Raw genomic sequence first — 27,755 nt, forward strand, 5'->3', positions numbered from 1 at the left:
ATCTATATAAGAAGACTTACTTTTCCAGGTTTGCTGAATGAGACAACGTGTCATCCCCTCTAACATAAATAGATACTCCGTTGTTTTTGGTTGTGACTTTTTTCCAATGATATCGATATCTTGGAACAAGTTTCGCTTTAATCGTACGAATATGACCTCTCTCTTCTAGGACTCGGAAAATGTACAATCTACGGTTGTCAAGGGACCAGAACAAGTTGTCACGTTTTACTATTCGAATTTCTGGAAACTCGTCGATACCAAATCGGAATTCTAATATATCTAAGACGGTGTTGTTGACCGAAACCCCATTCTTAAAATTCCGACCAATGGAGTTTTGCATAAAACGAATTTTCGCTGGTGACAGTTCAATGTAACCAGTATGTTGGAGCCCCATCTCTTTTGTATAATCTGGCTATTCGACACCTGTAATAATGCAGTTATAATATTGGTGTTTATACTTCTACTTTTGCTACATACGTAATCTTAATCGCTACACAGACTTCTCTGAACGTTTTAACATTTTGCCATTGTAAAAGAACCTCTGCATAAACTTGAATATGCACTTTAATGCATCAGGTCGCGTCACAAAACAAACTATTATGCATGTTTAATGATTAGCAATTGCTGTTTATCAAGCAGATTTTCCTGATTCGAAACTTAAGTATTAGGCTATGACGCAAGACATGATTCATTCATTTTAAAATTACCTGACTATCTGGCTTTACGCCCTATACGAAGATAGGGTGGAGTAAAAGGTAGCCTGTTTTCATTCTCTTTTTCATTTGGCAGTAAACCAAGATTTTTTACTGATTTGGATAACAGCATCTTCACGACTCTGAAAGCAAAGCGTTGTTAATTGTTAAAACACGATCAAGATATTTGGAATTTAGGTGCTAACGTTATATATATTCATCATAACCGACAGTACTTTATGTTTGATCGGGAGTCTTAAAATATAGTGGTGGGGAAACTTACACATTTTAAACTCATTTTACATTTAAACTCATTCGGTCACCACACTCATTCAGTTTCGTTTACCGTGCTTTATTTTTTGGCCGCGTTTAAGAATGCTGTACAATGTACATCATTGGTTGAATTCCAAGTTTTTGTTCATTGCAAATAAAAGAAACAATACTGAATAAATGAATCGGTAAAACAACATTATGAATAACAATAATGAATAAATGAAGCAATAAGACTAATATACCACCGCGTTCAATGTATTCATACTACTAATGTCAAATTGTATATACATGATCAGGACCAGAACAAGTTGTCACGTTTTACTATTCTGATCTTTTTAAATGAGCTAATTTTAAGGCGCCCTTCTAATATTTCGTTTATACAAAGTTACGACCAATAGAATCGTGCAGAATATGAATTTTGACGGAGGCAATTTAATGCAACAATGAGCCGTTACACTTTCGCACTATTTACGTTGATGAAATATGCAACTATTTCTATAAGTTGGGAGCTATAGGATACATGTTAAATTATAAAAGTATCTTTCTACGCTATCAGACCACACAGCTACTTAATGCTTGCAGTACCAACTTCACAATAAGGTTATTAATTTGCAATTGTACCAAATTAAAAAAATCTTCAAAACAGCTTCGAACGCATGCTCAAAACAAACTGGCGCTTGACAAAACAGCGCAATTGTACAGGTAATAATAAGCAATTGTACTATTCGCAAAGTTCCCTTTATCGAAAATCCAAACATATTGAGTAGAATTGGGTAAAATAACGTGTAATGATTTTGTTCACTGTCTTCTGAAAACATTTGTGTCCGGGCAAGTGTCACAACACCCGACAAAATTGAGCTTCATTTTAGGGTATTACCCGTAGGTTACACCTTAGCTTAGAATCTTCGTTGCAGCAGCTTTGCATAGATTATAATATTTTAATATATATTATATACATATAATAAATATTATATAATAATAATAACCTTCATTTGTCTCTTCGAAATATTTTAAAAGATTGCACTTACGTCAACCATATTAGCTGGCCTATGCACTGTGGTGTATACTATATACCAGTAAACCGTGGGACAGTGGTCGATGTTCATGCCCAACTTTTAACTTATATTTTAATAACATATGCGTTTAAATGTGCATTACTTGTTTTAATTTACCCTTCATTATTATTGTAGAAGTGTTTCGTTTAAAATCGTATGACATGGCTTTGTCTCCTGAATCTCAACTGATCACAAATGAACGAAACAAGACCACGTTTAATGTAACAGAACTTACCAATATATTGGATGGAGGGTTGGAGAAAACTGCTCTTCGGAAAAGCATTGGTTGGTATATATTTGTAAAATGCTTGGTACTAGTGAAGAATCCTCCCCCCTTTAATATTTCCAACCTTTAATATTTCCACCAGCTTGTTCTGCTATGTACTGGTGGATTCTTTACTAGTGCCAAATGCTCTTTTAAGTCCTATAAGTTCAATATGAAAATAAAGGAAAGGAAAGGATAGTCATAGTTACACACAGCAAAGTCAATAAGATTCACAACCATTAGGTGTTATATTAAGTAAAATATGAACCAAAAAGGGTCGGTCATTTAAACATAAATTTGTTTTGAGTAAAATAACTAAAAGTTTGTGGGGCATTTTAGACATAAATTTGTATAATTTTTACTTTTCTTTATGACCTCCTATCCGCAAGGTATATATCTTAAGTAACAATGTTCATGTACTCGTAACTGCACAATCTGCATTTATTAATAAAATTTTAGGAAATATATTAAAATGCATTTTTTGCATGTACATATTCACTTTTCTTTTTTTAAATGTGCCACACAGCAGCAAAATATTGGATTCTTGTTTGCACATAGTTTTGCTACCTTTTTGAGACTCCAATGCAGCAGTTGTAAAAATTTAAATCAAAGAGAATATTTATCTTTCTTTTGGCAGAGCGAAAGATTTCTTTGGATCCCAACATGAAGGCAATTCATCGTGGCTATTTAAACAAGGAACAAATAAATTTTCAAAACAATCGTAAAATGATGTACTTTTTCACTGATCTGGCAAAAAGAAATAACTGGCATGTGGACAAACCACATTCACCTGAGATGGAGTTTCTACCAAGGTTTGTAAATTGCGCTTCGCTGTATTTTGAGCCCGATATCCTTTGGTTACCAACTTACAATGAAAGCAATAAAATTCTGACCCAAGGTGCCTTTTTACCCCAAAAATTACTCTCTTAGCACTTATGCAAACTTTTTAAAGAAAAATTAGGCATACCAAAAATGGTCAAGAAGCAGTGAAATGAAATGAATATTGCCCATTGGCCATTGCTTACTAAGTTTTGGTAAACAGAACATTAGCAAATGCATCTGGATTGCTTATTCATGCCGGGGCATTTGTTCCATCTATTGCAAGTTTTGGTACACCTGAACAAGCAGCAAAGTGGTTACCTCTTGCAAAGGCCTGTAAGATCATTGGAGCTTATGCTCAAACTGAACTTGGACATGGTAAGTGATTGATCTGTTTTGTTACATTGTAGGACAGGCGTTTTAATGCAACAGTATATAAAGGCGATGCTTTGCAAATAAGAAGTGATGCTAATAATGTATTTTTTTTTGTTTTACAAAAACTGAAATCTTCTGCGCCTGACTTTATTATGCACATTATATTTATTACTCATCCTATTTGAAAGGCACAAATCTAAGAAGACTGGAGACCACTGCCACATTTGATCCACGGTCACAGGAGTTTATTATGAACACACCTTCTATTTCATCCATGAAATGGTGGCCTGGTGCTTGTAAGTGGTGTAATATATTTAGTTTAGCATAAGTTTATCGTGAATTAAGAACTTGTAAACTCTACTGTATATAATTATATATTGAATTACATCTTGATTATTGTAACTGTTTACTGGATATCAAAATCAAAGTTTGTCACCACTGTGGGAGCATACGTTTTTTTGGGCAAGAAAATTAACGATAATTGCTCCAACTCATTAGAGCCTTTTGCGGTGTCTAAATTGTTAGTTATCAAAAATTAAAAAAATTGCATGGCAACTTGTAAGCAGGCACAATGTTTGTATGAAACACAGCACCCTTTTTATCATGACTGGCATTATCTTGACTTGAGGATCAATAATTAACATTTATCTATTTGAATATCACAGTGGGAGAAATGGCTACTCATGCATTGGTGATGGCTCAGTTGATCACGAGAGGTCAAAATCACGGGATGCAAGCTTTCATAGTACCCGTTCGTGATATGACCAATCACAAACCTCTACCAGGTAAAAAACTCTTTTTTTCGTTTTGAAGGAGAAATATACTAAAAAAAATAGCCTATGTTTTATGAAATTGAGCAGATTGTTTAAGATTGACATAAACATTTTTCCTTTTTTTGTTCTGTTTTTATTTGTTTATTTTTCTGTATAGTATTGACCAAAACATAGGTTTATCTGAAAATTTTCCTTAATTCTAGTAGAATTTTAAAAAAATTGTTAGAAAATTTTGCTAGAAGTTTTTAAAATTTGGTTTCTTAGCCTCAATTCTTTAAAATTTTGATGCAGTGCATTACTGTATTTTTACCACTCCTTTACTCATTACCCTTAAAATATTTTATACTTAATTTTATACAGGCATTACTGTGGGTAGTATTGGACCCACCTTGGCACTTGATAGCACTGATAATGGTTACCTGCGTATGGATAATGTAAGAATACCAAAAGAAAACATGTTGGCAAAATACGCTTATGTAAGTATGTTATTAAAAAAATAGCAGCTTTTCATTGTGGTTCGCAAACAAAAATGTCTGAAATTTAAGACGCAAAGACGAGCGGTAAACCCTTTCAATTCAATATGGACAGAAATGAAATCACCAGAAATGAAAATGTATGCCATATAAACAGGCGACTTGCCATAGTATTTTTATATGAAAAAAAAAACAAAAAAGAAAAAAAAAGAAATTGTTTTGTTTAATTACACAAAAAAAACCTATAATTAAAAAAACTAAATTAAAATCAGTTAATCATGAGTCTTATTTTTTATTAAGGAAATTTAGGCTTAATTATAAAACTATTCCAAGCCTATACATTTGCTTATTTTTTTTCTGATACCTAATATAACCCTTCAGGTTGATAGCAAAGGAAAGTTCCAGAAAATTGGCAACGACCGTTTGATGTATGCGTCCATGGTTAACCTACGTGTGGTGCTTGCTAAAGATGAGGCAGTGACTTATATACAGATGGCTTGTACAATCGCAGCTAGATACAGTTGTGTGCGGAAGCAAGGCAGCTTGACACCAGGGTTTGTAAATATGTTTTTTTGTGTGTATAAACAAGGTTTTTTTAGGTCATTTTGAATATAAACATTACAGCCCATATATAAATGCCACAAATGTCTTTATTTTACTTTTTTTGGTTTGTAATCTAAAACTATGTCTGAAGTTTTTTCCCAGCTCTTTACAATCAAGATTTTTTAAATATCTACCCAGACCATCCTTCCTAATGTATAAGACTAAACTATAATAGATTTCATGGGGGTTCATTTGGTAAATATACAGGTGTATTAAACATACTGTGTAAATTATGCTCTTGTTACTTTACCATTGATACTGTAAAGGTGACCCATGGCTTGTCCGAGTGTTTGATTAGTTGTGTTTATTTGTTGTGATACTGAACTGTTAGCTAATATTGAATTTACATTCACAGTGGGCCAGAAGTTCAAATCATTGACTATGTAACGCAGCAAAACAAAATAATTCCTTATATCGCCCTTTCTTATGCTTTGCACTTCAATCTGGCATTTATTCGAAGTAAATATGTCAAGTTCCTTGAAGATGTTAAGCGGGGAGATCTATCCAACATGGCAGAGGTTTGAACTTAACTTAAGTATTTATGCATTAAGATGATTTTGTTATGTTGTGTATTGTGTATTATATATCGCCATAGTTATAACGCACCACCAAAAATTGAACCAAAAAGTTTCCTTGGCTAAAAAGTATACAGTACTTCACAGTGAAAAACTTGCTATTGGTGAACCTGTTGACACTTATTACAAACAATAATATATTCACAATCGGTATTAATGGCTCTGTTACATATCCAACAATTAACTTCCTTAAGCTAATAGACAGAATGTAACGAACACTAATTAAGATATGTCTTTGAAGATTGTTTAATAACAGAAATGAAATATCTATGTTTTCCTGTCAGTATTAATAAGCTTGCATTAAAGAGTCTTATAATAGATAATTGCTAATTGTTATACATGCGTGACAATAATTAATGGCTTTTACCAGACCAACCTAAAACCTAAAAGTTAGTAAAAAATAACCGAACAAAATTGTACATTGTTAAAAAATACAGTTTCTATTACATAACAGAAATTTAACAGAAATTTAGTTCACACTACATAGCAATACATAAATTTCATTTAACTTTGTATTTTTTATTGACATATACCAGATGCACATGATGACAGCTGGTATGAAAGCGATTGCAACCGAACGAACTTCAGCTGGTGTTGAGATCCTGAGGAGATCATGTGGTGGGCATGGATATGCAGTTGTAAGTTTTATTTTAATTATTATTTACGCAAAATTTTTGTAATGTTTTTTCACTGGTTTTGCAGTTATCGATACACAAATAAATGTGTACATTGTTTTTTTTTTAAATTTTCTGTTGGCGTAGTTATGCATATTATTATTTTAGTTAAAGTCTGTTTTTTTTTAATATTTGCTGGTATTACCTGATCTAAATTAAAACAATTGTGTATAAGTTTGGCTGGTACTTTTAAGCGCATGCTTAAGTTTGTTCATAAAAATATTTATCTTAATAAATAACCTTCATGAAAAATTTACAGTCAAGTGGTCTTCCATACATATTGCTAAGGTTGGTAGCCTCTTGTACATATGAAGGTGAAAATACTGTTCTCTACTTGCAAGCTGCCAGGTAAGCTCACTAACCAATTCCTATTACTAGCTCAATGAAATTGTATTTATGTTCTAGATATTTGATTAAAACAGCAGCCAAGGTGAGCATGGGACAACCGGTTGATGCATCGGTTATGTATTTAACTGAGGATGCTCCAGATAAGTGCCAGGCTGCAAACCAGATGGAGTTATGTGACCATTCAATTTTGGAAGCTTGTTTCAAGCATAGGTGAGAAATATGAATGCGGTCCTCTTTATGGTGTGATTGTGATGAAATGGTAAGTGCATTCTGTTTTAAAGTAGCAAAATGCACAGTGGTTAAAAAGAATTGGCCTTTCATAAAAAGTTCGTTTTCATACATGATTCTAGTTTTGACTGTAATGCCTTTTTTACAAGGTCCAGGCAACTGCTGTTGTCAGTAGCAACTGAGTTGCAAAGTTTAGTTGCCGATGGAATGAAACAAATGGAGGCTTGGAACCTCGTCTCTATTCAACTAGTTAATGCAGCTAAGGTGAATTATATCTCAATGAACTGTTGTTTAACATAGTTTTTATAAAAAAACCCTAATGAAACTAAAACTATCTAAACAAGTAATAAATTTTTCAAGCTAGACTTTGAACTTTTAAAATTTTAACAAACCTATATTTTTTTTTCTCATTATAATATTTCAAAGGTAGTCACATTGTCTTTAACGCAATCTTTTTTAAAACACTTTTAAACCAATCCACACCCAGGCACACATGGAACAGCATATTGTGTCAACATTTTCGTCCTATCTTCGTAACTTAAAATGCTCCAGTGCAGTGAGGGAGGTGCTTGACCAACTATGTTCTCTAAACGCTTTGCATCAAATCAACAATTTTCCGGGAGATTTTTTAAAAGTAGGTGACAAATGCATGTGCACAACATCATTTTTTATTTTGTACATTGTTTTGGCTAGGCTTGTGTGACTTTTGCAGCACACACTGTTTTCCACATTTTTCCTGCTTGGTTCAGTGCAATGTAATTTATTGTAAGCAAACAAATGTATGTGTGTGACTGTGTGATGTGATATTGCGTATTAATATCACATTAAGTACACAAGCTTTGTTTAATAAATCATTAACATTGTGGGTGATCACATCTTAACACAAATCTATGTCCTTGCTTTACAAGTAAAGTGCTTTGTACTGATTTTTATCTAAACAAATGGCCTAAAATCAACCAACAACCCAAATTTCAACATTAAACCTACGTAAATAAAAATCAATTTTATTTAACCTATCTTTAAGCAGGCTTTACAATAGTTTTTTCTATATATTTTGAGTCCTTGTTTATATATCCCCCCATAAACTCGTGGTTTAGATAAGCGACAATTATCATTATTTCACATTTTTTTTTTTATCAACCAGGATGGGTACCTGAGCAGTAAGCAGCTGGACATGGCTCGTAAGGCAGAAGTTAAACTTCTCGCATCCCTACGTAGAAATGTGGTTGGTTTGGTCGATGCATTTGACTTCACAGACGACATGCTTGGTTCTTGTATCGGGTCCTATGATGGAAATGCATACGAGCGTCTATATGAGTGGGCAAAGAATTTCCCATCAAATAAAACAGATGTAAATTTTTGAATGTTTAGTGTATAGTTTTATTCTGTATATGTTCCTATAGTTAACCATAGTAAAATATAAAAAAATAAATATTATTATGACAACAAATGAAAGTAGATCTTTGTCATAAAATGATTGGAATTTTGGATGCTTACTCTTTGTTTCAAGAAATTTCAAATTATTTTTTTTGCAGGTAATTTTATTACAAACCATTTCTCTTTGTTTTGATATTTTATTGTTATGATGCTGTTTATACATGCAGGTACATGAGGAGATATATAAGTACTTGCGCCCGCATTTACACCAAGGAAGAGATATCCTGAACAAAATGTCCAAGCTATAATAATATTTATCATTTGCTTTAATTTTTGAAGCATACAAGTTCCAACTTGCATTTTTATCATGACAAGAAGTTATTCTTGCTTAAAATCTATTTTGCTCTCTTGTAATCAGTTAATATTGTAAATTGTATTTTCTTCGCACCGAGTCAATTTTACGTGTTAGAACATGAAGATATGGGCTAGCCTTAATATTGTGTGTATACTATCATATGTAAAACTATCCCTGTTTTCTTATTATTATAACTCTAAACCTCTGAATGTTCTAACTTGCATTGTTTAATATAAGCTATGCATTGTTGGAATTTGTTGCTACCTTTATGCTCCCAGGTATTTACAGTTTAAATTTTCATTAATAATGTGCTTTTGTGTGCAATAATGCTGTGCTTGATTTTGAATTGTTTTTAATTAACAGGTAGCTTAAACATTGGTTGTGTTTACAATTTTAAGTCGACTTTGTACTAAACGTAATTGCTTAAGTTAATGATTAACTTATTGGCTGTGCTTTCTATTTTGCTTTCTGATGCAAGGTGTTTAAACCAACTTTTGTCATCAGGCATAGGTTGCATTTAGGCATTTTAAAGTAGTGGATAAGAAAAAATGAGTAAACAGAGTCGTTTATTGGAAGAAGAAAGACGTAAAGTGAATTTTAGTGTTGAGGAACTGACTAATATTTATGATGGTGGGGTGGAACAGACTGAGATGAAAAGAAAAGTGGGTAAGTTTTATTGGTAGAGAAACTTTTTATATATAAATATGTATAAATATATATATATTAAGTTGTTCATTTAGCTGTTTGGTTTTGGTTATACAGTGCAAAGACAATTCTGTGCTGTGTACATCTCGTGTTAGTTCTATTTAGAAATGTTGTGCTTGTTATTTTAAGTTTTGTTGAACAAAGCAATATTTTTACAGAGGCTGCAATTCACAATGATCCTGAATGTCGGTGTAAAGATGTTGGAATGATGACTAGAGAAGAGAGATTCAATGATGGCATGAGAAGGACGATACATTTGAACAAAGTTGTTTTTCCTCGGGAAGGATGGAATGCGTTCTCAAAAGAGCTTGATTATGTATTGAGGTAACCAATGTCATTAGGTTGCATTCAAAACGTCCGCTGATTGTCATTTCAGTTAATTTAATCTTTGGTACAGTATTGAAAGCAATGAAAAAAATATCTGTTGGTTATAGCTGTAAAAGAACATGGTTTCCTGGGAAAAAAGTTTTAGTGCTTGATTTATATGTATTGTTAAGTTGAGTTTGTTTTAGAAACCTTTAATAACCTCTGTGTTAGTTTTCTAATATGTACATAAACCATTTCAGGAATATCGGTAAAGAATTTTGCTTAGGCATCCACACTGGTGTGTTCCTTCCTTGCATTTTAAGTTTTGGATCAGATGAACAAATAGCAAAGTGGTTGCCCCTTGGTGCTCAGCTTCAAATTATTGGAACATACGCACAGACTGAACTTGGACATGGTATGTTTAGAATTTTAATTATATTACACTAATATAGGCCTATCTGCCCTATACCATAACTTGTAAGCAGGTAAGGGGTGTATGAAACAGTCCAACTGTGTTAAAAATGACTGTAATTTCCCTGAGAGGGTTAAGCAAGTTATATTCACTCTTTTTATATGTATTTTATTCAGGTACCTTTCTACGTGGTTTGCAAACTGTAGCAACGTACGACAAAGCAAGTCAAGAATTCATCATCAACTGTCCTGAAATTTCTGCCATGAAATGGTGGCCTGGAGACAGTAAGATATTTAAAGCAAGTCTATTTAAAACACTAAAAGTAATTATAGCTTGGGGTAAAGTAAAAAAGGAAAAAATACTCCTTTTTTATTAATTTTATCATAGGTTTAATGCAAAATCTGTCATAAATTGTAGGTTTCATGTTGTGCCATGCTTTACTATCTTACCGCTACAGAATAGAAAAGTTTCCATATAATATATTAAAGTTTTAACTTTAAAATGTGTTGTACTTTGTACATTAAAGTAATTTTACTAAACATATGATTTTTCGTAGTGGGAAAGTCAGCCAACCATGCTTTAGTGATGGCACAGCTTGTGATTGACGGCAAGAAGTATGGAATGCACCCATTTATTGTTCAAATAAGGGACCTTACTACTCATATGCCTCTGCCAGGTAATGTCAGGTTTCTGTCTTCCATTAGAGAAGTGATTTGAAAAAAAATGTTTTGCTTTGTAGGTATTACTGTTGGTGATATAGGAAACAAAGTTGGTTTTGAAACAACAGATAACGGATTCTTGCATTTTAACAAAGTTCGAATTCCGAGAGAAAACTTACTTTGCAAAAACTCTGAGGTAGTCATTCTTAAAATTAAAAAAAATATATATCTTTCTGTTATTGGTTTTAATGTGTAAGAAATTGTTCAACTGCATCCTAAACATTCTTGATAGTGGATTTTACAGGAAAACGAATTTGTGTTTAAATATTCCTGTATAGGTGAAGCCAGATGGAACATACGTGGCAAAAACTAAAGACAAGATGGTTTATGGTTCCATGGTAAGGTTAAGAGCTATTTTTCTAGAGGGAGAAGTGGTCAGTGCTCTTGGTAAAGCTTGCACCATCGCTGTCAGATATTCTCTTGTAAGACAACAAGGAGAACTTGAACCTGGGTATGTTAGATTTTGTTATGGTTTATGGTACTAAAAATGATAATTTAATGGGTACTGTTTTAAAATATTTTGCTTTACAGAAATGTAAAAATAAATTGAAAATAAAACCAAATCATTTTTTTTTGTTTAAAATATAAATTGTTATAGACAATTTTATATATATATATATGTGTATATTATCAACATTCAGAAAACCTGAAGTAGCAGTGATGGAATATATGACACAGCAAAAGAAGTTGTTGCCTTATGTGGCGATGACATATGCCACTCACTTTGCTTGTTTGAAACTGAAAAAAATGTACAATATTTTCGAACAGAAAGTGAAAGAAGGAGACCTTTCTGGATTGCCAGAGGTTTGTAAACTTTCGTTGCAGATTAATATTAAGTAAGTTAGCTTCGGAATTTTATGTAATGACGATTCAACCATGTCTAAAGAATTTCAGTATCAAATTAATAATGTTTTTTTCCTTTAAACATTGTCCATATTTCTTCCACTAAAAATATTTTTAGACTTCATGAAATAAAGTGTTATGAGATTGTATATTCGGTTTCTTCTCTATTTACAGCTTCATGCTTTGTCAGCTGGTATGAAGGCTTCAGTAGCTGAACAGTGCACTGATGGAATAGAAATACTTCGGAAATCATGTGGTGGCCACGGCTATTCCAATGTAATGCTTATATAATTGAAAGTTATTGATTTTGTAACATATTCATTTGCATACCTAGGCAAGTGGGATACCAATAATTTGGGCTCGTGCTGTTGCTGGTTGTACATATGAAGGTGAAAATACTGTTATGTATCTACAGTGTGCCAGGTAAACTCACATTCTTAAATGTAGGCATGTAGCACACATATGTTGTAACCACCATTCTTTATTTATGTCCAAAGGTATCTGGTAAAATGCTACAATCAAGTTCAGACCAACAGATTGCATGGAACTGTTGCTTATCTAAACAACATGAACCAATCAACATGTAGAGTTAACAAAGAAAATGATTTCCAGCAACCTGATGTACTTGTGGCTTGCTTTCAATACAGGTTGTATACTTAACAAAAAGTGCATGGTGTTTTATTGTATGTGTTCTTGTATTAATAATTTGTTATTCATTACAGGGCCAGAGAAGTCATAAAATCAGTTGCTATGAAAATTAATCATTTAACTAAAAATGGTTATCCAAATCATGAAGCTTGGAACAAATGTTCTGTGGAGCTTGTCAATGTAGTTAAGGTGAGGTCAATTGTGAATATAAGTTGGAAAAAGTTGGTTTGCTTATTAAGACATTTTTGTCAGCTTTACCTTTTAATTTTAGCATAATTAAATAGTGTTTAGTGTTCTGAATATCAGGTGATTTATGTGGTATTTCACTCATCTTACATGCGGTTTGTTCTCAGGCACACATCACACAATACATTGTGGCTACTTTTGCATCTGTGATAGATGAGCTATCTTGTTCACCACCTGTTAAAGCAGTCTTACTCCAAATGTGTGCTTTGTATGCACTTGAAAATATAACTTTATACTCTGGGGATTTTCTGAAGGTATACATGTTGATTTAGTATTTTGGTAATAAATATATAAATTTGTGTTATTATTCCTAAGGTATACATTTCAGGTCGGTTACCTATCACCAAAACAATGTGATCTTGCTCTGGAGGCTGAACTTGACTTGCTGTCTTGTTTAAGACCAAATGCAGTTGGTTTGGTTGATGCGTTTGATTATTCGGATGATTTACTTCAGTCTTGTATTGGTGCTTATGATGGTAATGTATATGAGAGACTGTTTGAATGGGCAAAGAAGTCACCATTAAATAAAACTGAGGTAAACTTTATTTTATTTGCTGTGCTGGTATTGCGTACCAATAATAACTGGTTTAGGTAACACTTTTTATGAACAGGTACATGGAGAGACTTACAAATATTTGAAACCATATCTTCATGCTGGTAGAGATATATTAGAAGGGAAAACAAAATCAAAGCTGTAGTTTGTAATATTTACCGTACAGCTTTAGTGGAATACTTATATTTGTTTTAACAACCCATTCCTCTTAATTTGATATTCTATTTGTAATTTTATTGAATGCATTTCTTCATATTCATGAACTGTATTTACATAGTTTTGGTGTAAATAATTCTGCTGAATACAAGCTTACTGTAATGATTTTCTTAGTTATTTTTTTGGGTTGTGACTACGCCATATTTAACCTTTAAATGGAATAAAAAAATGTATATTGATAGGAACAGTAAAATGTTTTTTGTCAATTCACCACTATAAATTACTCCCCAAAGAACACCAAAATAAATCGCCATTTTTTTGGGTTGTGACTACGCCATATTTAACCTTTAAATGGAATAAAAGGATGTATATTGATAGGAACAGTAAAATGTTTTTTGTCAATTCACCACTTTAAATTACTCCCCAAAGAACACCAAAATAAATCGCCGGTTATCGTAAAGTACTTTACTTAACAACTTCTGAGAATATTTTCATTACCTTTTTTCCTCGCATTATTTTCTCATACTCAAGACATAATTTAAAAATGAGAGAATGCAAGAAAAAATAAAGTAGTCTGGTCATAGGGTGTGTGATAAAGTACAAGCATTGTGACTCCGTGACTTGAAGGTGATTGCTGGTAAACGTGTGAATTGTACAAACAAAAAGTAAATAAATCTGATTATAATGAGTATGGAAATTAAGTAGTATAGTTAGCTTTGCAAGAAAACTTGGTCTAATTGTTTATTTCTGCATTTTTGAATTGTAGAGTAGGTCCCTCTGTTTCCATTATGTTTAGGTGTGTAAGACTGTGCGAGCATTCCAGTTCTATCTCAAGGAGTTTATTGAACAAAAATGCACCAAAGACGCAAGCTGTGATAGGTGGGTAATTCATAAAAACATAAACAGCAATAACCTGCTAGCTTTTTCATACTCCTAATTTAAACTTTATTGTAGTTTCAAGATATCAAGATCAAGTTACACCAGTTCATTGCAAACAGAATCGTGCATTTTATTCACAAAAGGCGACATTTCATTCTGATCAATCATCTAACTATGGATCAGGTTTCTGCATAATTGGTGGCACTTTATTTTTTGGCATTGTAAGTTTAAATTCCATGTGTTGAAACTTGAAACACATTGATTGCAAGTTTGCAACCATGTCTATACTGTTTTATTAATAAATATTTTATGTCACAGGGGATCTACAAATACTTAACTGAATCCAAAGCAAATGCTGCAGAAGCTCGGACCCAAGGTGAATCAGTTGAACAAGCAACTGAAGATGTTTTTGGTATGCTGTTTTATGAACACTAAGTTATATAACTAATATTCATAATTAAAACATATGGGACAATGTCTAGTAATGTAAATGAATATTGTATTACTTAAACGAATAAATGTAACTTACTTTATTCTCTTGTGGCCGGAAAACGACAGTCGTTATAACATTTCTTAAATTTTTTTATAATTCATTTATAACATTTTCTTAAATATTTTTTTACTTTTTAAAATTTGGCATTCATTTGCGTATCGTTGTTGCCACTTCCTATACAAGTTGTCTTATCCGGGTAAATGACACTGTCATTAAAATAAAGGTCATTCACCCTGATGAAGACAACCTGCGTTATTAGGACAGAGAAAAACGTTAAAAAGTGTAATAAGCTTAGTGACAACAGTTTAAATATTATGTTTATTCTTTTACTGTTGTTACTATGTTTAGGTGTTCCCCCAGCGGCAGAGTTTCCTTCACAAGTTCAGTATTTATTGATTGGTGGTGGGACTGCTTCATATGCTGCTATGAGAGCAATTAAGAAGAGAGATGTCACTGCCAAGGTAAAGAGTATGGTAAAATAAGGTAACAAAGAAATATTTTTAAGTGAATTTTAATCAACAGTTTAATATATTTTTAGAGTATAAATTTGTGACAATAAAAAATATTTCAAATTTAATTGATTTTACAGATTCTGATCATTAGTGAAGATTCCTATCCCCCCTACATGAGGCCACCATTATCCAAGGAGTTATGGTACAGTGATGATGAAGAGGCTGCTAAAAAGTTACAATTCAAGTCCTGGAATGGAAAATGGAGGGATGTCTATTTTGAGAAGCCTGACTATTATTGCGCACCAAGCGACCTACCTGCTAAATCTGAGGGTGGAGTAGCAGTGGCAAATAATACAAAGGTGAGATTAGAGTTTATCTTGTTATTTGTGGAAAATTGAAATTACCAGCAATAGATCTTATGTGTGTAGCTACATTTTAAATGGAAATATGCATGGATAAGTTACACAGAACATTTATTTTAAAACTTGAATTGTACTTTTTATAAATAATACATTGCCACTGTTTTTGATTTTGGTTTAAAGCAGATACAGGAATATTTTAAATGTGTAAAGTTATTAAAAGTAACTTGTGAATTCCCCTACATATTATATAATATTTTAATATTTCAATTACAGGTTGTGAGTCTAAACCCAACAGACAACATTGCCACTCTTAAAGATGGGACTGAAATCAAATATGACAAGTGTCTCATTGCAACTGGTGGACAGCCCAAGAATTTGCCTGTGTTTAGAAAAGCTTCAGCTGAAATTCAAAAGAAGGTCTCCACCTACAGAACGGTAAGATTGTTAAATTACATAAATCCATTTCTTTGTTAAAGGACCACATCTAATAGCAGCTGGTTGTAAGGCTTTAAATCTCTTTTATAACAGAACTACTTATATTGCTTTGTAAGCGAGGTTTAATTAAGGTATGTTTGGTTTTTGATAAACAATCTTTTAACAGCTTATCTGGTATGAAAATTTTTAGATGGCCACTTTATAATGTTTTGCTAGTGTGTTAAAACTTTAGATGATTTTATTTGTCTGGCAAAGAATAGAATACATTGTGAAAGGTCTTACTATTAGTTATAGTAATTTCAGTACATTTGTATTCCATGCTCTTGTCTGTATCAAGAATATCATTGCAACACTGGTGTTTAAACAAATTTCAATAAATTAATAATAAAAAAAACAGTACAACACTAAACACTTTAACCAACCTATTAAATATTACATCTTTTAATGAATGCTATAAGATATTCTTAGTCAGTATAGTCACCCACTAACTTATCATATTGTTTCCTACTCAGGCAAGTGACTTCACAGAGTTAAACAATATAACAGACGGAGTGAAGTCGATCACTGTGATTGGTGGAGGGTTCATGGGGAGTGAACTTGCATGTGCACTTGGTCACAAAGGTGATCATTTTTTACATTATTATTGGTTAAGTTAGTTTGTAATTCTATGTTAATGTCTCTATTATTTGGTACATTTTTTATGAAAAAAAACAGTGTGTATAAATCAAATAAAGCTTTTTAGGGTAGGCCATTTTTATTTTTTGAAGTGTTATCGCACGTTGGTTGGTAACATAGTAAAATGCCAGAACATCTTTATCGGACTTCCGTAGTCTGTCTTCTGAACTACAGCTTATATTTACTAAAATAAGAGTTCAAATTTATATTTTTATCGGAGCAACCAGTCATACCATTACATACTATGCAGTGTGTATATAGTAGTCTAAACTTAAGTAAACTATATATGCCACATACACATACAACAACATATTTATTCTACCATGTTTCTAACACAATATTTAACTTATACATGTGATCAACTAACAACCTATAATATACCTTAACCTATCATATCCAGGTCAAAAAGTAGGATTTGAGGTTAATCAAATATTCCCTGAAAATGGCAACATGGGAAATGTCCTTCCTGAGTATTTAACTAAGTGGACAACCAGTAAAGTAAAAAGTGAAGGAGTGAATGTGATCACTGATACTGTGGTCAATAATGTAACTATGCAGGATGGCAGGTTAAAACTACAGCTGCGTACTGGACAAGAGGTATTTATTTAAATGTTTGTTACTGAAGCTTTTACTCTAAAGAGGCATACCAACGAAAAATGAAAACTTGTATATGAATAGATATGCTCAAATGTAACTTAAAGGTACCATCAAAGTTTGCCAAAACGTTACGGCTTCTAAAAAAATCATGTAAAAACCCCGCTGGAGTAAAAAATATTCGCCTGTTTCCACAATGAGTTATTTTAATAAATTAATTTTATCTTAGATACTTACTGACCACGTAGTAGTAGCCGTTGGTCTTGGCATCGACACAAGTCTTGCAGAATCTGGTGGATTAGAAACTGATGAAAGATTTGGTGGTTATCGTGTGAATGCTGAACTTCAAGCTAGATCTAATATCTGGGTGGTAAGTAAAGCAAATGTACAGAGAGTTTTAAAGCAGAAAACATGGGGTTCTATGTTGGGACTTACGTCCTAGAGCATAGGCAATGGGACAAGAGGTTTAGGGCAGAGTTTTGGCACATTACCCTCTAAAAGGGGTTGGCAGCGAAAAGTGTTAGAGATAATGAAATACTAAACAGAGAGTAGGGACCTAAGGAGTTGAGATTTAAGAATTTGCAGCTTGGAATTGACATTGACCCATAGGAAAAAGAAATTGTTCCGCTGTAGTGATATGTAATATCCATGCAAGTTTGAAATATTGGCCTTTCTATTTGCAGGCAGGAGATGCTTCGTGTTTCTTCGATGCAAAACTGGGTCGTAGGAGAGTGGAGCATCATGATCATGCTGTTGTTAGTGGAAGATTGGCAGGGGAGAATATGGCTGGTGGACAGAAATCCTACTACCATCAGTCTATGTTTTGGTAATTGTCTAAAGTCCATTGGTTCTTAAACTGTTTTGTACGTTTTACCATTTTAACAAAGTTGCTTATCAGATTTTCCCCCAATATGTAATATGGCGCTCATTTATTAAAAAGCGGAAACAACTAATTACATCAGTTATATTTAATGCGACAGATGCGCTAGCTTTTTGGCAACAAGTTGTTTAATGTCTTGTAAAGTACATAATTGACACAATTTTTCTGTCCCTTTAACTGATGTGGATTTTAATTGATAGCACTTTTGCCGCCAGGAGTAAATTTGCTGCATTGTATAGTAATTTTTTCTATAGCCCTATATAAGGTAAAGTTATAAAATGATTGAATGTGTTGTTAAACGGCATTGACCTTTTCAATTTGTATAAACTTTTAATAATGTTATATAATATTGTTTGTAACAGGTCTGACCTTGGTCCAGATGTTGGTTATGAAGCAATTGGAATTATTGATTCAGCTTTGCCCACTGTGGGAGTATTTGCTAAGGCAACTGAGAAAGACACACCAAAAGCTGCTGAAGGTGCAGGGTTAAGGGATGATGGTGCAGGTATGGGATGGTGGTTTCAAATTTACCATGTTAATGTAGAATACTTAGTTCTGTTCTTTTTCCATTACCTTATGCTGCAAAATCACTTCTTACCGAGATCCAGTTTTATTATTTCACCTTGATATTCATATTACTGTATTTCCAACTGGTTATAGAAAACCCAGCAGAAAATACTGAAAAACAACCCACCACCACCACCACCACTGCTTCAAGTGAGGAATTTGGAAAGGGAGTTGTATTTTATCTGCGACAACAGAAAGTTGTCGGTGTTTTGCTGTGGAATGTCTTTGGACGAATGCCAATTGCACGAAAGGTACAGTTTAATTAATGAAAAGTTTTTTGAATGAAGTGTTACACAATGCGGGATATATTATCGCCATTTTTCCCAATAACAATTAATAAACATACAAATATAAAGCTGTAAATATGAAACAATATAAATTAATTCATATTGCAGATGATAAGAGATCAACAAGCGTATGACGACTACACTGAAGTGGCGAAACTTTTCAAGATTCACAGTGAAGAGCTGGATTAATAAATAAGCTGCTGCCTGTGAAGAAATCATGATGTAGATGAAAATCGCTCCCAGAGTTAATCTGCAATGTAATTCCCAACTTTTTCCACTTGTTTGTGTGCGGTGCCTTCTGCTTTTCACAAAAATTCATAAATTGTACCGTTGTTGCTATAAAAGTACCATGGTTCTGTAAATGTTCCGAAAGCAACGAGAAAAATAAATTATCTTTAAGCCAATGAGGTTCAACAGCAGCTTTGCTTGTCTTTAGCCATGGCCTTCAAGTTAATATTAGGCGTGTCAGAAGTCAAGTTACTGATACTTGCTTCACCTTGATGAAGTTGGGCAGATACTGTGTTCCTGATGGCAGTTTTAAAGCATTCAGTCACATTAGTCTCGTCTTTAGCGCTTGTCTCAATGTGAGGGTAGCCGCCGTTTTCTCTGCACCAGTTCTGGGCAACAGATTGCTGAACTTCTTTGTCGTAAACATCGACTTTGTTTCCAAGCACCACAAAGGGAAATTTGTCATCATTTATGTCTGCGTAATAAAGGAACTCTTGCTTCCACATTTTCAGGTTGTGAAAGCTCTGTGCATCGTTGACAGCATACGTCAACATACAGCAATCAGCACCACGGTAGAATGGAGTGCGTAAACTTTTGAATCTCTCTTGACCCGCTGTATCCCAAATTTGTAGCGTGTATTGTTTTCCTTCAACTTCAACATTTTTAGTCAAAAATTCAACACCTGAAAAACATGTGTTGCATAATCTAACTACTGAAAAGTCTGGACATTTCATTATGTGTTAAGGTGTTCAGATTTTGTCAAATTTAGCAAAACAAAAACTGCTTCACTATTAAAGTAAGAAAAATCACTTAAACTTACCAATTGTATGGTATGATTGTCCATCAAATTCACCGGTGATAAAACGGTTCATTATGGAACTTTTCCCAACTCCTCCATCGCCAATCAAGACAACTTTTAACACTCTAGGTTGATTAGCCATACTTCAAACTTGCCATATATATACGGAAGACAATGAACTTCTTCAAAGGTAACGTTACTATGCGATCTGATAAGAGCGACTGGTGTGTATCAGATGTATATTTTAAACAAAAGCTCCCAGTGAAATAACCAAACAATAATATCGCTTTGTATCATTACATCCCGCAAAGAGATTCATCAAGTTTACATATTAATAGACAATTGCAATAATCATTGGACCGTGACCATAAGCTATTTTTTTATTAAACCTTCACAGAATTTACAAGTTTGTTAGCATATTTTCGTAGCCCAGTTTTATATGTGCAACCTATGCTAAATTTTGGCACAATAAATAAAGTACAGTATAATATAAATGTACCGTGGGTCTATTTTTCTAAAAAAAGAGTCCCCAGAAAATTATCTACGAAAGATTTCTATGCAGACTATTAGCAACGGTCGTGTTCTCTCGTAAACAAATCATTCGCGTTTTGATTTCACAGAGAACGGTGGTGGAGTTCGTAAAATATTTCAGCACGTACATTTCAAGATGGAATCGCTGATTGAACAACAGTTATTACAAGCGGCACAGGTCGTCGAACAGCAAGTAGATGCGGAGATAAATCGTCTTGAATCAATGGACGAAGATGAACTTGAAAAAATAAGAGAACGTCGAGTACAAGCGATGAAAAAAGCTCAAGTCCAGAAACAGGTAACAGGTAATCCTTTAGCTGGTGGCCACCTGAAATTTTGGTTTCAAAATGTTCTATAGCCCTCATTGATACCTGCTGTCTAATTTTTTTTTCAAAAAAGTCGGGCGTTCGTGTCGAAAATTAACTTTAAAAATGCGCAAAAACATGCTGTGTCACCGTAATTCGTCTGATTTGCGTAAGGTTAACGATTTATTACGTCACAATCGCGGTCTGTTACGTCACAATAGTGGTATATTACATACGTTATAAGACGGTATAGCCTTGTTTTTCCCCACTGTTTTAACGTAGGAATCAAACGTAACAATACGCATTCTATGACGTAATAATCCAACCTTGGTTTAATTCATAACGGCTGATGTGGAAAATACGGTGACGCAGCACGATTTCGCGCACTTTCAAAGTTAATTTTCGACACGAACGCCCGAGTTTTTTCAAAAAAAAATTATACAATGAGTATCAGTGAGACCTAAGGAACATTTTGAAACCAAAATTTCAGGTGGCCACCAGCTAAAGGATTACCCAGGTAACAAACATTAGGAATCCGAAGTTTGTGTATTTTTTACTAGTTAATGTATCCTTTCCCACATTTCTTTTGTCGATTCGTTTTATTTGGTATCTGTTTATGAGCAACACTTGGTTTTCAATTCTCCTGAGACTTGCTTCGCCATATGTCAGTTTTAATTTAAATCAATACAAGTAAACTTATTTGTAATTTATAGTTACTTCTAATTTGCTGTGTGGTGACTGGTTACATTTTAAACTTAAATATGTTGTGCAGTTTTTTTTACAAAATTTAAATATTCTTAAATATTTAGTTATTAACTGATAAGACGTCCGAACCAAACTAGTTTATTGATTTAAACACATTGATAACAAATGGATGTATGCATATTATATATATATATATATATGTTAAATTGAAGACCCACGTTTTATAATTCTTACAAGATATTTTTTGTGTTTAATCTTTTAGGAATGGATTAGTAAAGGCCATGGTATGTACAGTGAACTTTCATCTGAAAAAGAATTTTTTGACATTTGCAAAGAGAGCAAACATGTTGTGTGCCACTTCTATAAGAACTCTTCATTTAGGTAAGATTACCAGGAGATATGACTTGTATGCGCCCATCATTCCATTTTCTCATTTTGTAACCTAGTAGTTACCTATCAAAAGACATATCTTAAACCTCACACTATTTCAAAACAAATATATAATAATTATTAATTAATATATAATATATATATACATATATATACAGATAGTATGGTTATATATTGATGGACACCTGTGTTACGTGTCATTGAGTTGCATGTGAGATTAAATAAATTGCGATGATGTTTTATATGCCATATGCCTCGATGCCCATTCATTAGAGCTGTGCTCCTAATAAAAAAAAATGATTCTGTTGTTGCTGGTTTATTGATTTTTATGTTTTAGATGCAAGATTCTGGACAGCCATTTGTCAACATTGGCTCAACAACACTGTGAGACAAAGTTCATCAAACTAGATGTTGAAAAAGCACCTTTTCTCACTGAGAGACTTGGAATAAGAATTATTCCAACTATGGCTATGGTGAAGGACTCAAAAACTCAGGTAGTAATCGTATAAATATTTGCACTAGCATTATTGAGTTTAAGTTGAATTTGCGGGTTTTAGGTTAGTGCCTTATAGGTTAGCCTTTAAACCTTTTGTTAAAGGTAGCAATTTAGGGGCTAAGAACTTTATATTTTGAGGGGTAACCGGTTATCTTCTTGTGCATAAACCTTTTCTGCTTGAGCCAAATAATTGGATCCACTTTCTCTTGTTACTAGGGGTACATAGTCGGCTTCACAGATCTGGGGAATTGCGATGACTTTTCTACAGAGATGCTGGAGTGGAGGTTAGGATGTAGTGAGATGGTCAGATACAAGGGAGACTTGGCAACTCCTCCAGACAACAGGAAAGCATCTTCATCCAGGCCATTGACAGAGAAGCCGAAAAAAACCATCAGGGGACGTGAAGAAGATAGTGAGGATTCAGATTATGAGTCCTAACATATCTAATGTAATTAACCAAAGCTTGGTGAGTTTCTGTACCTTATGGTTAAGCCACCACACCAGCTAACCATTGATATATTGTTCTGTCACTTCTGTGTTTAGCTGTTGGACATTAATATACATTTGTTGTATTTTATGATGAAATTCATTTATTTCCTGTTTCTGCTCTTCTGGTTTTTAAACTTAAAAAATGAGCGTTTTTAAAACAAAACAGATACAACAAGAATATAATCTTTTTTTAAACAATGGTAAAGTCACTTCACAATCTTCAGATGCCAAAGCCCATCGTTCAGGTAGTGTATCGTATCTATACCAATTCCTTTATTGACTTCAGAACTAAAGCAAGATAAATTTGATGTTCATTAGAAAGTACTTCTGGTTGCGTTTTAAACAATTGACTACGCTCTTTTAATAGTTTCTTGTTTACCACCAAAAAGGATGGGAAAAGAGAATGAAAGCATGTCCTATCTCTTACTGCACCCTACTATATTACATAATTTGATGGAATTTGTATACTTACATCTTTTGTGGGCTCATCTTCATGAGACCAATTGCCAACGAATTAATCTTTCCTTCTGCATGAACAGCCTGACAAAATAACTTTATCAATAGCAGTTCAGTGGTGAAAAAAAAACTCATCAGATACAACAGTGAACTAGAAGTTTTTCTGGTACATAATGGACCATTGCCGTGCTGCATGAGTAAAGTCCTATTATGAGTCGTGTCAGAGGGGGCTTTGAGCCTGGGTTGGCCTTTTAACCAACCTATTGAGCCAACATATAATCCATATTGGTAGTAATCTCACCACAGCTTTGTTGACTTCAGTCTCCATATTCAGATCAGCACCAGGTGAGGTTAAACCAGGACACATAATATTCGCACCACTTAATACAAACTTTATTGCGCCTCTGTCTACTTGCTGCTTAGGTAGAATAAAAGGGTCTGAAAGGTTTTAAATTCAAATACAAGTTTTGTTGTCACTGACAAAGCGTTTACTTACATTTATGTAAAAGTTTTAGCGTTGGGTACCATGGACTGTCTCTTTGTTTGAAAAATAATGGTTCTGTTCCCACTGTAAGTATCTCAATGTGATCGTGACTGAAATGTAATCATGATAGGGTAAATTGGAAAGTAATTTGACCACAAAAGCAGTCAGAAAATTTACACAATTAGGTTTACATTAGGTCTGATACAAGTCATAAAGGCTCACCATTTTATAACTTTAGCATTTTCTTTTTTATGCCAGAGGTCCCCCAAATATGGCTCAATACTTGGCATCTGCTCAAGAATTGTGTTACGAATCTGACGTTGGACTGAACTCTTTAACTGGTTCGTTGATGATATGTTTTCACTTTCATCAAATCTGTAACGGTTAACGGTTTAAGAATTTGTACAGGCGTCGAATCAAAAAAGATTTACAGAGTAGATATACTCACTTCCTAAACATGTTGCTTAGACGTCACTCAGAGCTTAACTTGCCTGTCAATTTTGTGCAGAATGATTATAAACGCGATATTTCTATTACGTATCCCGAATACGTTAAACATGTAACATGTGTGCAAGCATAGGGTTTCTATGGTGAGATGTTTATATATTTTGTCAAGGCGAATTCTATTTCAGTTTTTAGTCGAAATCTCCAAAATTCTAAATCCGATAAAATATGAACTATGGCTTAAATTAAACCATAAAGTTCAGTATAAAGTGCACTAAATTAAATCAATAAATACTCTCCACAAGTTAAGCATTTATATAACTGCGGGTTTGTAGTGCAAGCATTTGTCCTTGGAAAGTTTACGTGACGAAAACACTTACAACAGAACCAACACAAATTATATTTTACAAACGTCTGACACTACAGTAGTTCAGTTTTGTGTGATTACCTGTCTAGATTGCGATGGCTTCGCTATTTCGCTCCGGGTTGCGTCTTGCAAGGAACTTCGGAACAAAAGCAACAGTCCTTGGTAAGTCAAATTTAAATTATGATCACGTATCATACGGGAATTTCACCTTTGCAAATAAGTGACAAAAAACAGACTTGTTAAACTGTTTTTTTTTGGCAAATCCTAACATTTGGTAATATTGTTAAGCCCTTTGTTTGATTTTATGTGCTTTATATACTTCACTGCAACAAAATTTATTATTAATTAGGTTCTCACTCATCTATTACAAGATACAGTATTCCTTCGTGTGCAAAATATTCAACAGATGTAAGTGAGACTTCAAGTGGAATAATCCAACCAACTGAACAAATACGTATGTTGTTATCATTTATTAAAATTGCTGGTGCTAGTGAAAAATCCTCCCCCACGTTATCTAAAAACTACCCCCATAACCACAAACCCGCTAACCACCAACGTCCAACACTTTCCACCAGCCTATTCTGCTATGTACGGGAGGATTCTTCACCAGTGGCAAAATGCCTTAAATATAGATTTTATCCACAGGTCAATAAGAAGTTTATTATTAAATGTTCGAATTAATAAATTGTTTACTGTATGCTTTAATTTATTTTATTTTGTGGTTTCTTATAAATATATTCCCTTTACATAAAAATGTTCGTTGTTGTATGTGATGTGAGAAATGGTGTGCTTGCAAGCAAAATATGTGCTTGGAAGCTGCAGTCTTGGGCAGGCGTCTCTAGGTTAATGGTATTATGTCAAATATTAATTTATTTGTTCTTCAGCAAACTGTATTAAATCATTTGGAAACAGATTATATTATGAAGCTGACAACTCTAAATACCACAATACGGCACATGAATACAAACGACGTGTTATACTTGCATGTGTGGTATTTAGAGTAGTCTGTATGAAGCCACCCACGTCATAGGGTGCCCATTGGAAATCACAGTTTATAAATGAATAAAAAAAGTTGATAATAATATGATTAATTAGTTAATTATATGTAAATAGTAATACATAACTCAGTAAATCATTTTTTTCTGTTTTTTCAGCTGCTGTTCGAGTTTCACCAGAAATTGCTCGCCAGAAGTTGGTGGAATATGGAAACTTTGTGTCCGAATGTTTGCCTAAATTTGTTCAACAGGTTGGTTCAATTACTTTTTTTATGTATACAGGGTACATATATTTAAAAGGATAACTAACATTTTTTTCTGTCAACTTTTTTCAGGTGCAAATCACCCACACAAATGAGTTGGAACTACTTGTTGACCCAGAGTATATTGTTCAAGTTATTTCCTTCCTAAAGGATAATGCTTTAAGTCAGTTCACAAATTTATCGGATATTACTGTAGTAGATGTCCCAACTAGACCTTGCAGATTTGAGGTAAACGCTGTTATATGTGTATTGAAATATAAACTAGTACAACATAAATCAAGTACATTAAAACATTACCTTTTTTGCATACTTTTAGTAAAATTACATAGAAAATATTAAACTATGAAACACATTTTTGACACTTGTTTTAAACGGTATATGAGCTTGGTGTATATTTTTAATTCAGCTTCAGTGTATTTCTTAAATTCTATGTTTTTTTATATTTACAGCTTGTATACAACTTGTTATCACTCGCTTACAACCAACGAATCCGAGTGAAGTCGTACACTGATGAATTGACAGCAGTCGACTCGATTGTTGAAATTCATGAAGGTGCAAACTGGTATGAGAGGGAGGTGGGTTAGGTCTTTTTATTGGTTGTTGTTTAGACAGGGAAATTTATTTTACCTTTTCTATCATCAAACTGTCTATTGATGAATAATTATAAATTAATGTAGCCTAAATTTCTATTTTACAAAGGGAGGCAGTGTGGGACGCTAGGGGATATGGTTCCTAAATGATTCAGGGCGCTGCCTTACCTGTTTTTTTTTTTCAATTAACTTGCCGTCATTCCAAATAAACGATTCAGGTTTAAAGAGAAACCCACCTTTTCCCAATTATACTGGAACTAGTTAAAAGTTCCTCATAATTGGAATTTTTTGTATTTCATACATTATTTTTAATTGGCAAAATATTCAATCAAATAAATTATTCTTCAGATCTGGGACATGTTCGGGGTGTTTTTCAAGAATCATCCAGACTTGCGAAGAATCTTAACGGACTACGGATTTGATGGTCATCCCTTCAGAAAAGATTTTCCTCTATCTGGCTACTATGAGGTTAAATGAATGAATTAAACTTATTTATACTTGTGTGGCTGGCAACGACTGACGTTATAAATGGGTTGTGTTCTTGGGCAAGACACTTAACGGCAATTGCTCAAACCCAGTGGTGACTAATGGGTTGTCCAAATTATCAGCCACACATAAAAAACCTATAAAATGACCCAAAAAAATCACCCACAAAGTAACATACTTGGTAACTTAAAAGCTGGCATGAAGTATATGAAACAGAACATTCGTGGTCGTTTTTCGGCCACGCGAGGATAAAGTAAGTTACATTCATTCAATCATTTATTTAAATATCACCGGTTAAAACATGGCACACACCACTATAGAAAATTTTACATCAAATCTAACATTTTGCCACATAGGTGAGATACGATGACGAAACGGAAAGAATTGTCCGTGAGCCGCTGGAAATGGCACAAGAATTTCGAAAGTTCGATCTTACGAGTCCATGGGAGGCTTTCCCAAAATACAGGAAACCTGCAGAGTTACCACCTCCTCCCGCCGAAACCGAAGACAAAAAATAAATTTTCCTTAAATTCGATTCGCGATTAATATTTTTTTGAAACAGACAAACGAAATAAATTTATGATATCTGAATTTTTTACCGTCGTTTTCCGTCCACGCGAGGATAAATAA

The 27,755-nt window shown here is 33.6% G+C and overlaps 8 protein-coding genes across 10 annotated transcripts in view; 5 read left to right on the forward strand and 3 right to left on the reverse strand.

The window, feature by feature from the left end:
- LOC149740178 (uncharacterized) overlaps window positions 1-642 on the reverse strand; it is a 2,565-nt gene extending 1,923 nt beyond the window's left edge. The window contains exon 1 of the mRNA XM_089871586.1: window positions 21-642. Within this exon, the coding sequence (XP_089727712.1) occupies window positions 21-394 (374 nt within the window). The 5' untranslated portion in view covers window positions 395-642. The remainder of the gene's footprint in view (window positions 1-20) is intronic.
- The window catches only part of LOC149740174 (peroxisomal acyl-coenzyme A oxidase 1-like), a 24,773-nt gene extending 15,384 nt beyond the window's left edge, over window positions 1-9,389 (forward strand). Inside the window, exons 1-16 of one of the 3 annotated variants that reach the window (XM_089871575.1) lie at window positions 1,282-1,667; window positions 2,156-2,305; window positions 2,923-3,097; window positions 3,328-3,482; window positions 3,668-3,775; window positions 4,145-4,264; window positions 4,613-4,728; window positions 5,107-5,279; window positions 5,684-5,846; window positions 6,440-6,541; window positions 6,837-6,925; window positions 6,983-7,135; window positions 7,303-7,417; window positions 7,641-7,787; window positions 8,298-8,504; window positions 8,758-9,389. In XM_089871575.1, coding sequence (XP_089727701.1) covers window positions 1,622-1,667; window positions 2,156-2,305; window positions 2,923-3,097; window positions 3,328-3,482; window positions 3,668-3,775; window positions 4,145-4,264; window positions 4,613-4,728; window positions 5,107-5,279; window positions 5,684-5,846; window positions 6,440-6,541; window positions 6,837-6,925; window positions 6,983-7,135; window positions 7,303-7,417; window positions 7,641-7,787; window positions 8,298-8,504; window positions 8,758-8,838 — 2,100 coding nt within the window. In that variant the 5' untranslated portion in view covers window positions 1,282-1,621 and the 3' untranslated portion in view covers window positions 8,839-9,389. Of the gene's footprint in view, window positions 1-1,281; window positions 1,668-2,155; window positions 2,306-2,404; window positions 2,562-2,922; window positions 3,098-3,327; window positions 3,483-3,667; window positions 3,776-4,144; window positions 4,265-4,612; window positions 4,729-5,106; window positions 5,280-5,683; window positions 5,847-6,439; window positions 6,542-6,836; window positions 6,926-6,982; window positions 7,136-7,302; window positions 7,418-7,640; window positions 7,788-8,297; window positions 8,505-8,757 lie in introns of those variants that run through there. The other 2 variants (XM_089871576.1, XM_089871577.1) reach the window with 2 other exon arrangements.
- On the forward strand, window positions 9,385-13,639 carry LOC149740179 (peroxisomal acyl-coenzyme A oxidase 2-like). Its single transcript, XM_089871580.1, has 15 exons — window positions 9,385-9,551; window positions 9,749-9,914; window positions 10,157-10,311; window positions 10,485-10,592; window positions 10,865-10,984; window positions 11,048-11,163; window positions 11,306-11,478; window positions 11,669-11,831; window positions 12,045-12,146; window positions 12,205-12,293; window positions 12,368-12,517; window positions 12,593-12,707; window positions 12,872-13,018; window positions 13,093-13,299; window positions 13,376-13,639. Exons 1-15 carry the CDS (start codon window positions 9,434-9,436, stop codon window positions 13,460-13,462), a joined length of 2,016 nt encoding a protein of 671 aa, XP_089727706.1. The 5' UTR covers window positions 9,385-9,433; the 3' UTR covers window positions 13,463-13,639.
- A 139-nt stretch (window positions 13,640-13,778) lies between these two features.
- On the forward strand, window positions 13,779-19,516 carry LOC149740180 (apoptosis-inducing factor 1, mitochondrial-like). The gene is made up of 13 exons (XM_089871581.1): window positions 13,779-14,352; window positions 14,428-14,573; window positions 14,671-14,764; window positions 15,194-15,306; window positions 15,435-15,656; window positions 15,933-16,094; window positions 16,607-16,715; window positions 17,170-17,366; window positions 17,593-17,733; window positions 18,047-18,189; window positions 18,606-18,748; window positions 18,904-19,061; window positions 19,206-19,516. Exons 1-13 carry the CDS (start codon window positions 14,262-14,264, stop codon window positions 19,284-19,286), a joined length of 1,800 nt encoding a protein of 599 aa, XP_089727707.1. The 5' UTR covers window positions 13,779-14,261; the 3' UTR covers window positions 19,287-19,516.
- LOC149740181 (ras-related protein Rab-9B-like) lies at window positions 18,605-20,474 on the reverse strand. Its single transcript, XM_089871613.1, has 2 exons — window positions 20,146-20,474; window positions 18,605-20,007 (listed from the first exon to the last, which is right to left on the reverse strand). The coding sequence occupies exons 1-2, from the start codon at window positions 20,264-20,266 to the stop codon at window positions 19,508-19,510; spliced, it is 621 nt and encodes a 206-aa protein (XP_089727739.1). The 5' UTR covers window positions 20,267-20,474; the 3' UTR covers window positions 18,605-19,507.
- A 229-nt stretch (window positions 20,475-20,703) lies between these two features.
- On the forward strand, window positions 20,704-23,409 carry LOC149740182 (thioredoxin domain-containing protein 9-like). The gene is made up of 4 exons (XM_089871610.1): window positions 20,704-20,953; window positions 21,928-22,046; window positions 22,393-22,549; window positions 22,768-23,409. Exons 1-4 carry the CDS (start codon window positions 20,792-20,794, stop codon window positions 22,987-22,989), a joined length of 660 nt encoding a protein of 219 aa, XP_089727736.1. The 5' UTR covers window positions 20,704-20,791; the 3' UTR covers window positions 22,990-23,409.
- LOC149740183 (malignant T-cell-amplified sequence 1-like) lies at window positions 23,115-24,581 on the reverse strand. Its single transcript, XM_089871618.1, has 6 exons — window positions 24,429-24,581; window positions 24,203-24,355; window positions 23,993-24,090; window positions 23,798-23,934; window positions 23,513-23,580; window positions 23,115-23,328 (listed from the first exon to the last, which is right to left on the reverse strand). Exons 1-6 carry the CDS (start codon window positions 24,437-24,439, stop codon window positions 23,247-23,249), a joined length of 549 nt encoding a protein of 182 aa, XP_089727744.1. The 5' UTR covers window positions 24,440-24,581; the 3' UTR covers window positions 23,115-23,246.
- An 82-nt stretch (window positions 24,582-24,663) lies between these two features.
- LOC149740184 (NADH dehydrogenase [ubiquinone] iron-sulfur protein 3, mitochondrial-like) lies at window positions 24,664-27,716 on the forward strand. Its single transcript, XM_089871608.1, has 7 exons — window positions 24,664-24,953; window positions 25,141-25,245; window positions 25,946-26,037; window positions 26,122-26,277; window positions 26,499-26,624; window positions 26,988-27,107; window positions 27,482-27,716. The coding sequence occupies exons 1-7, from the start codon at window positions 24,887-24,889 to the stop codon at window positions 27,641-27,643; spliced, it is 828 nt and encodes a 275-aa protein (XP_089727734.1). The 5' UTR covers window positions 24,664-24,886; the 3' UTR covers window positions 27,644-27,716.
- Window positions 27,717-27,755: the final 39 nt, after the last annotated feature.

This window comes from Ciona robusta, chromosome 2, assembly GCF_009617815.1.
Source record: "Ciona robusta chromosome 2, ASM961781v2".
NCBI classification, from domain to species: Eukaryota; Metazoa; Chordata; class Ascidiacea; order Phlebobranchia; family Cionidae; genus Ciona; species Ciona robusta.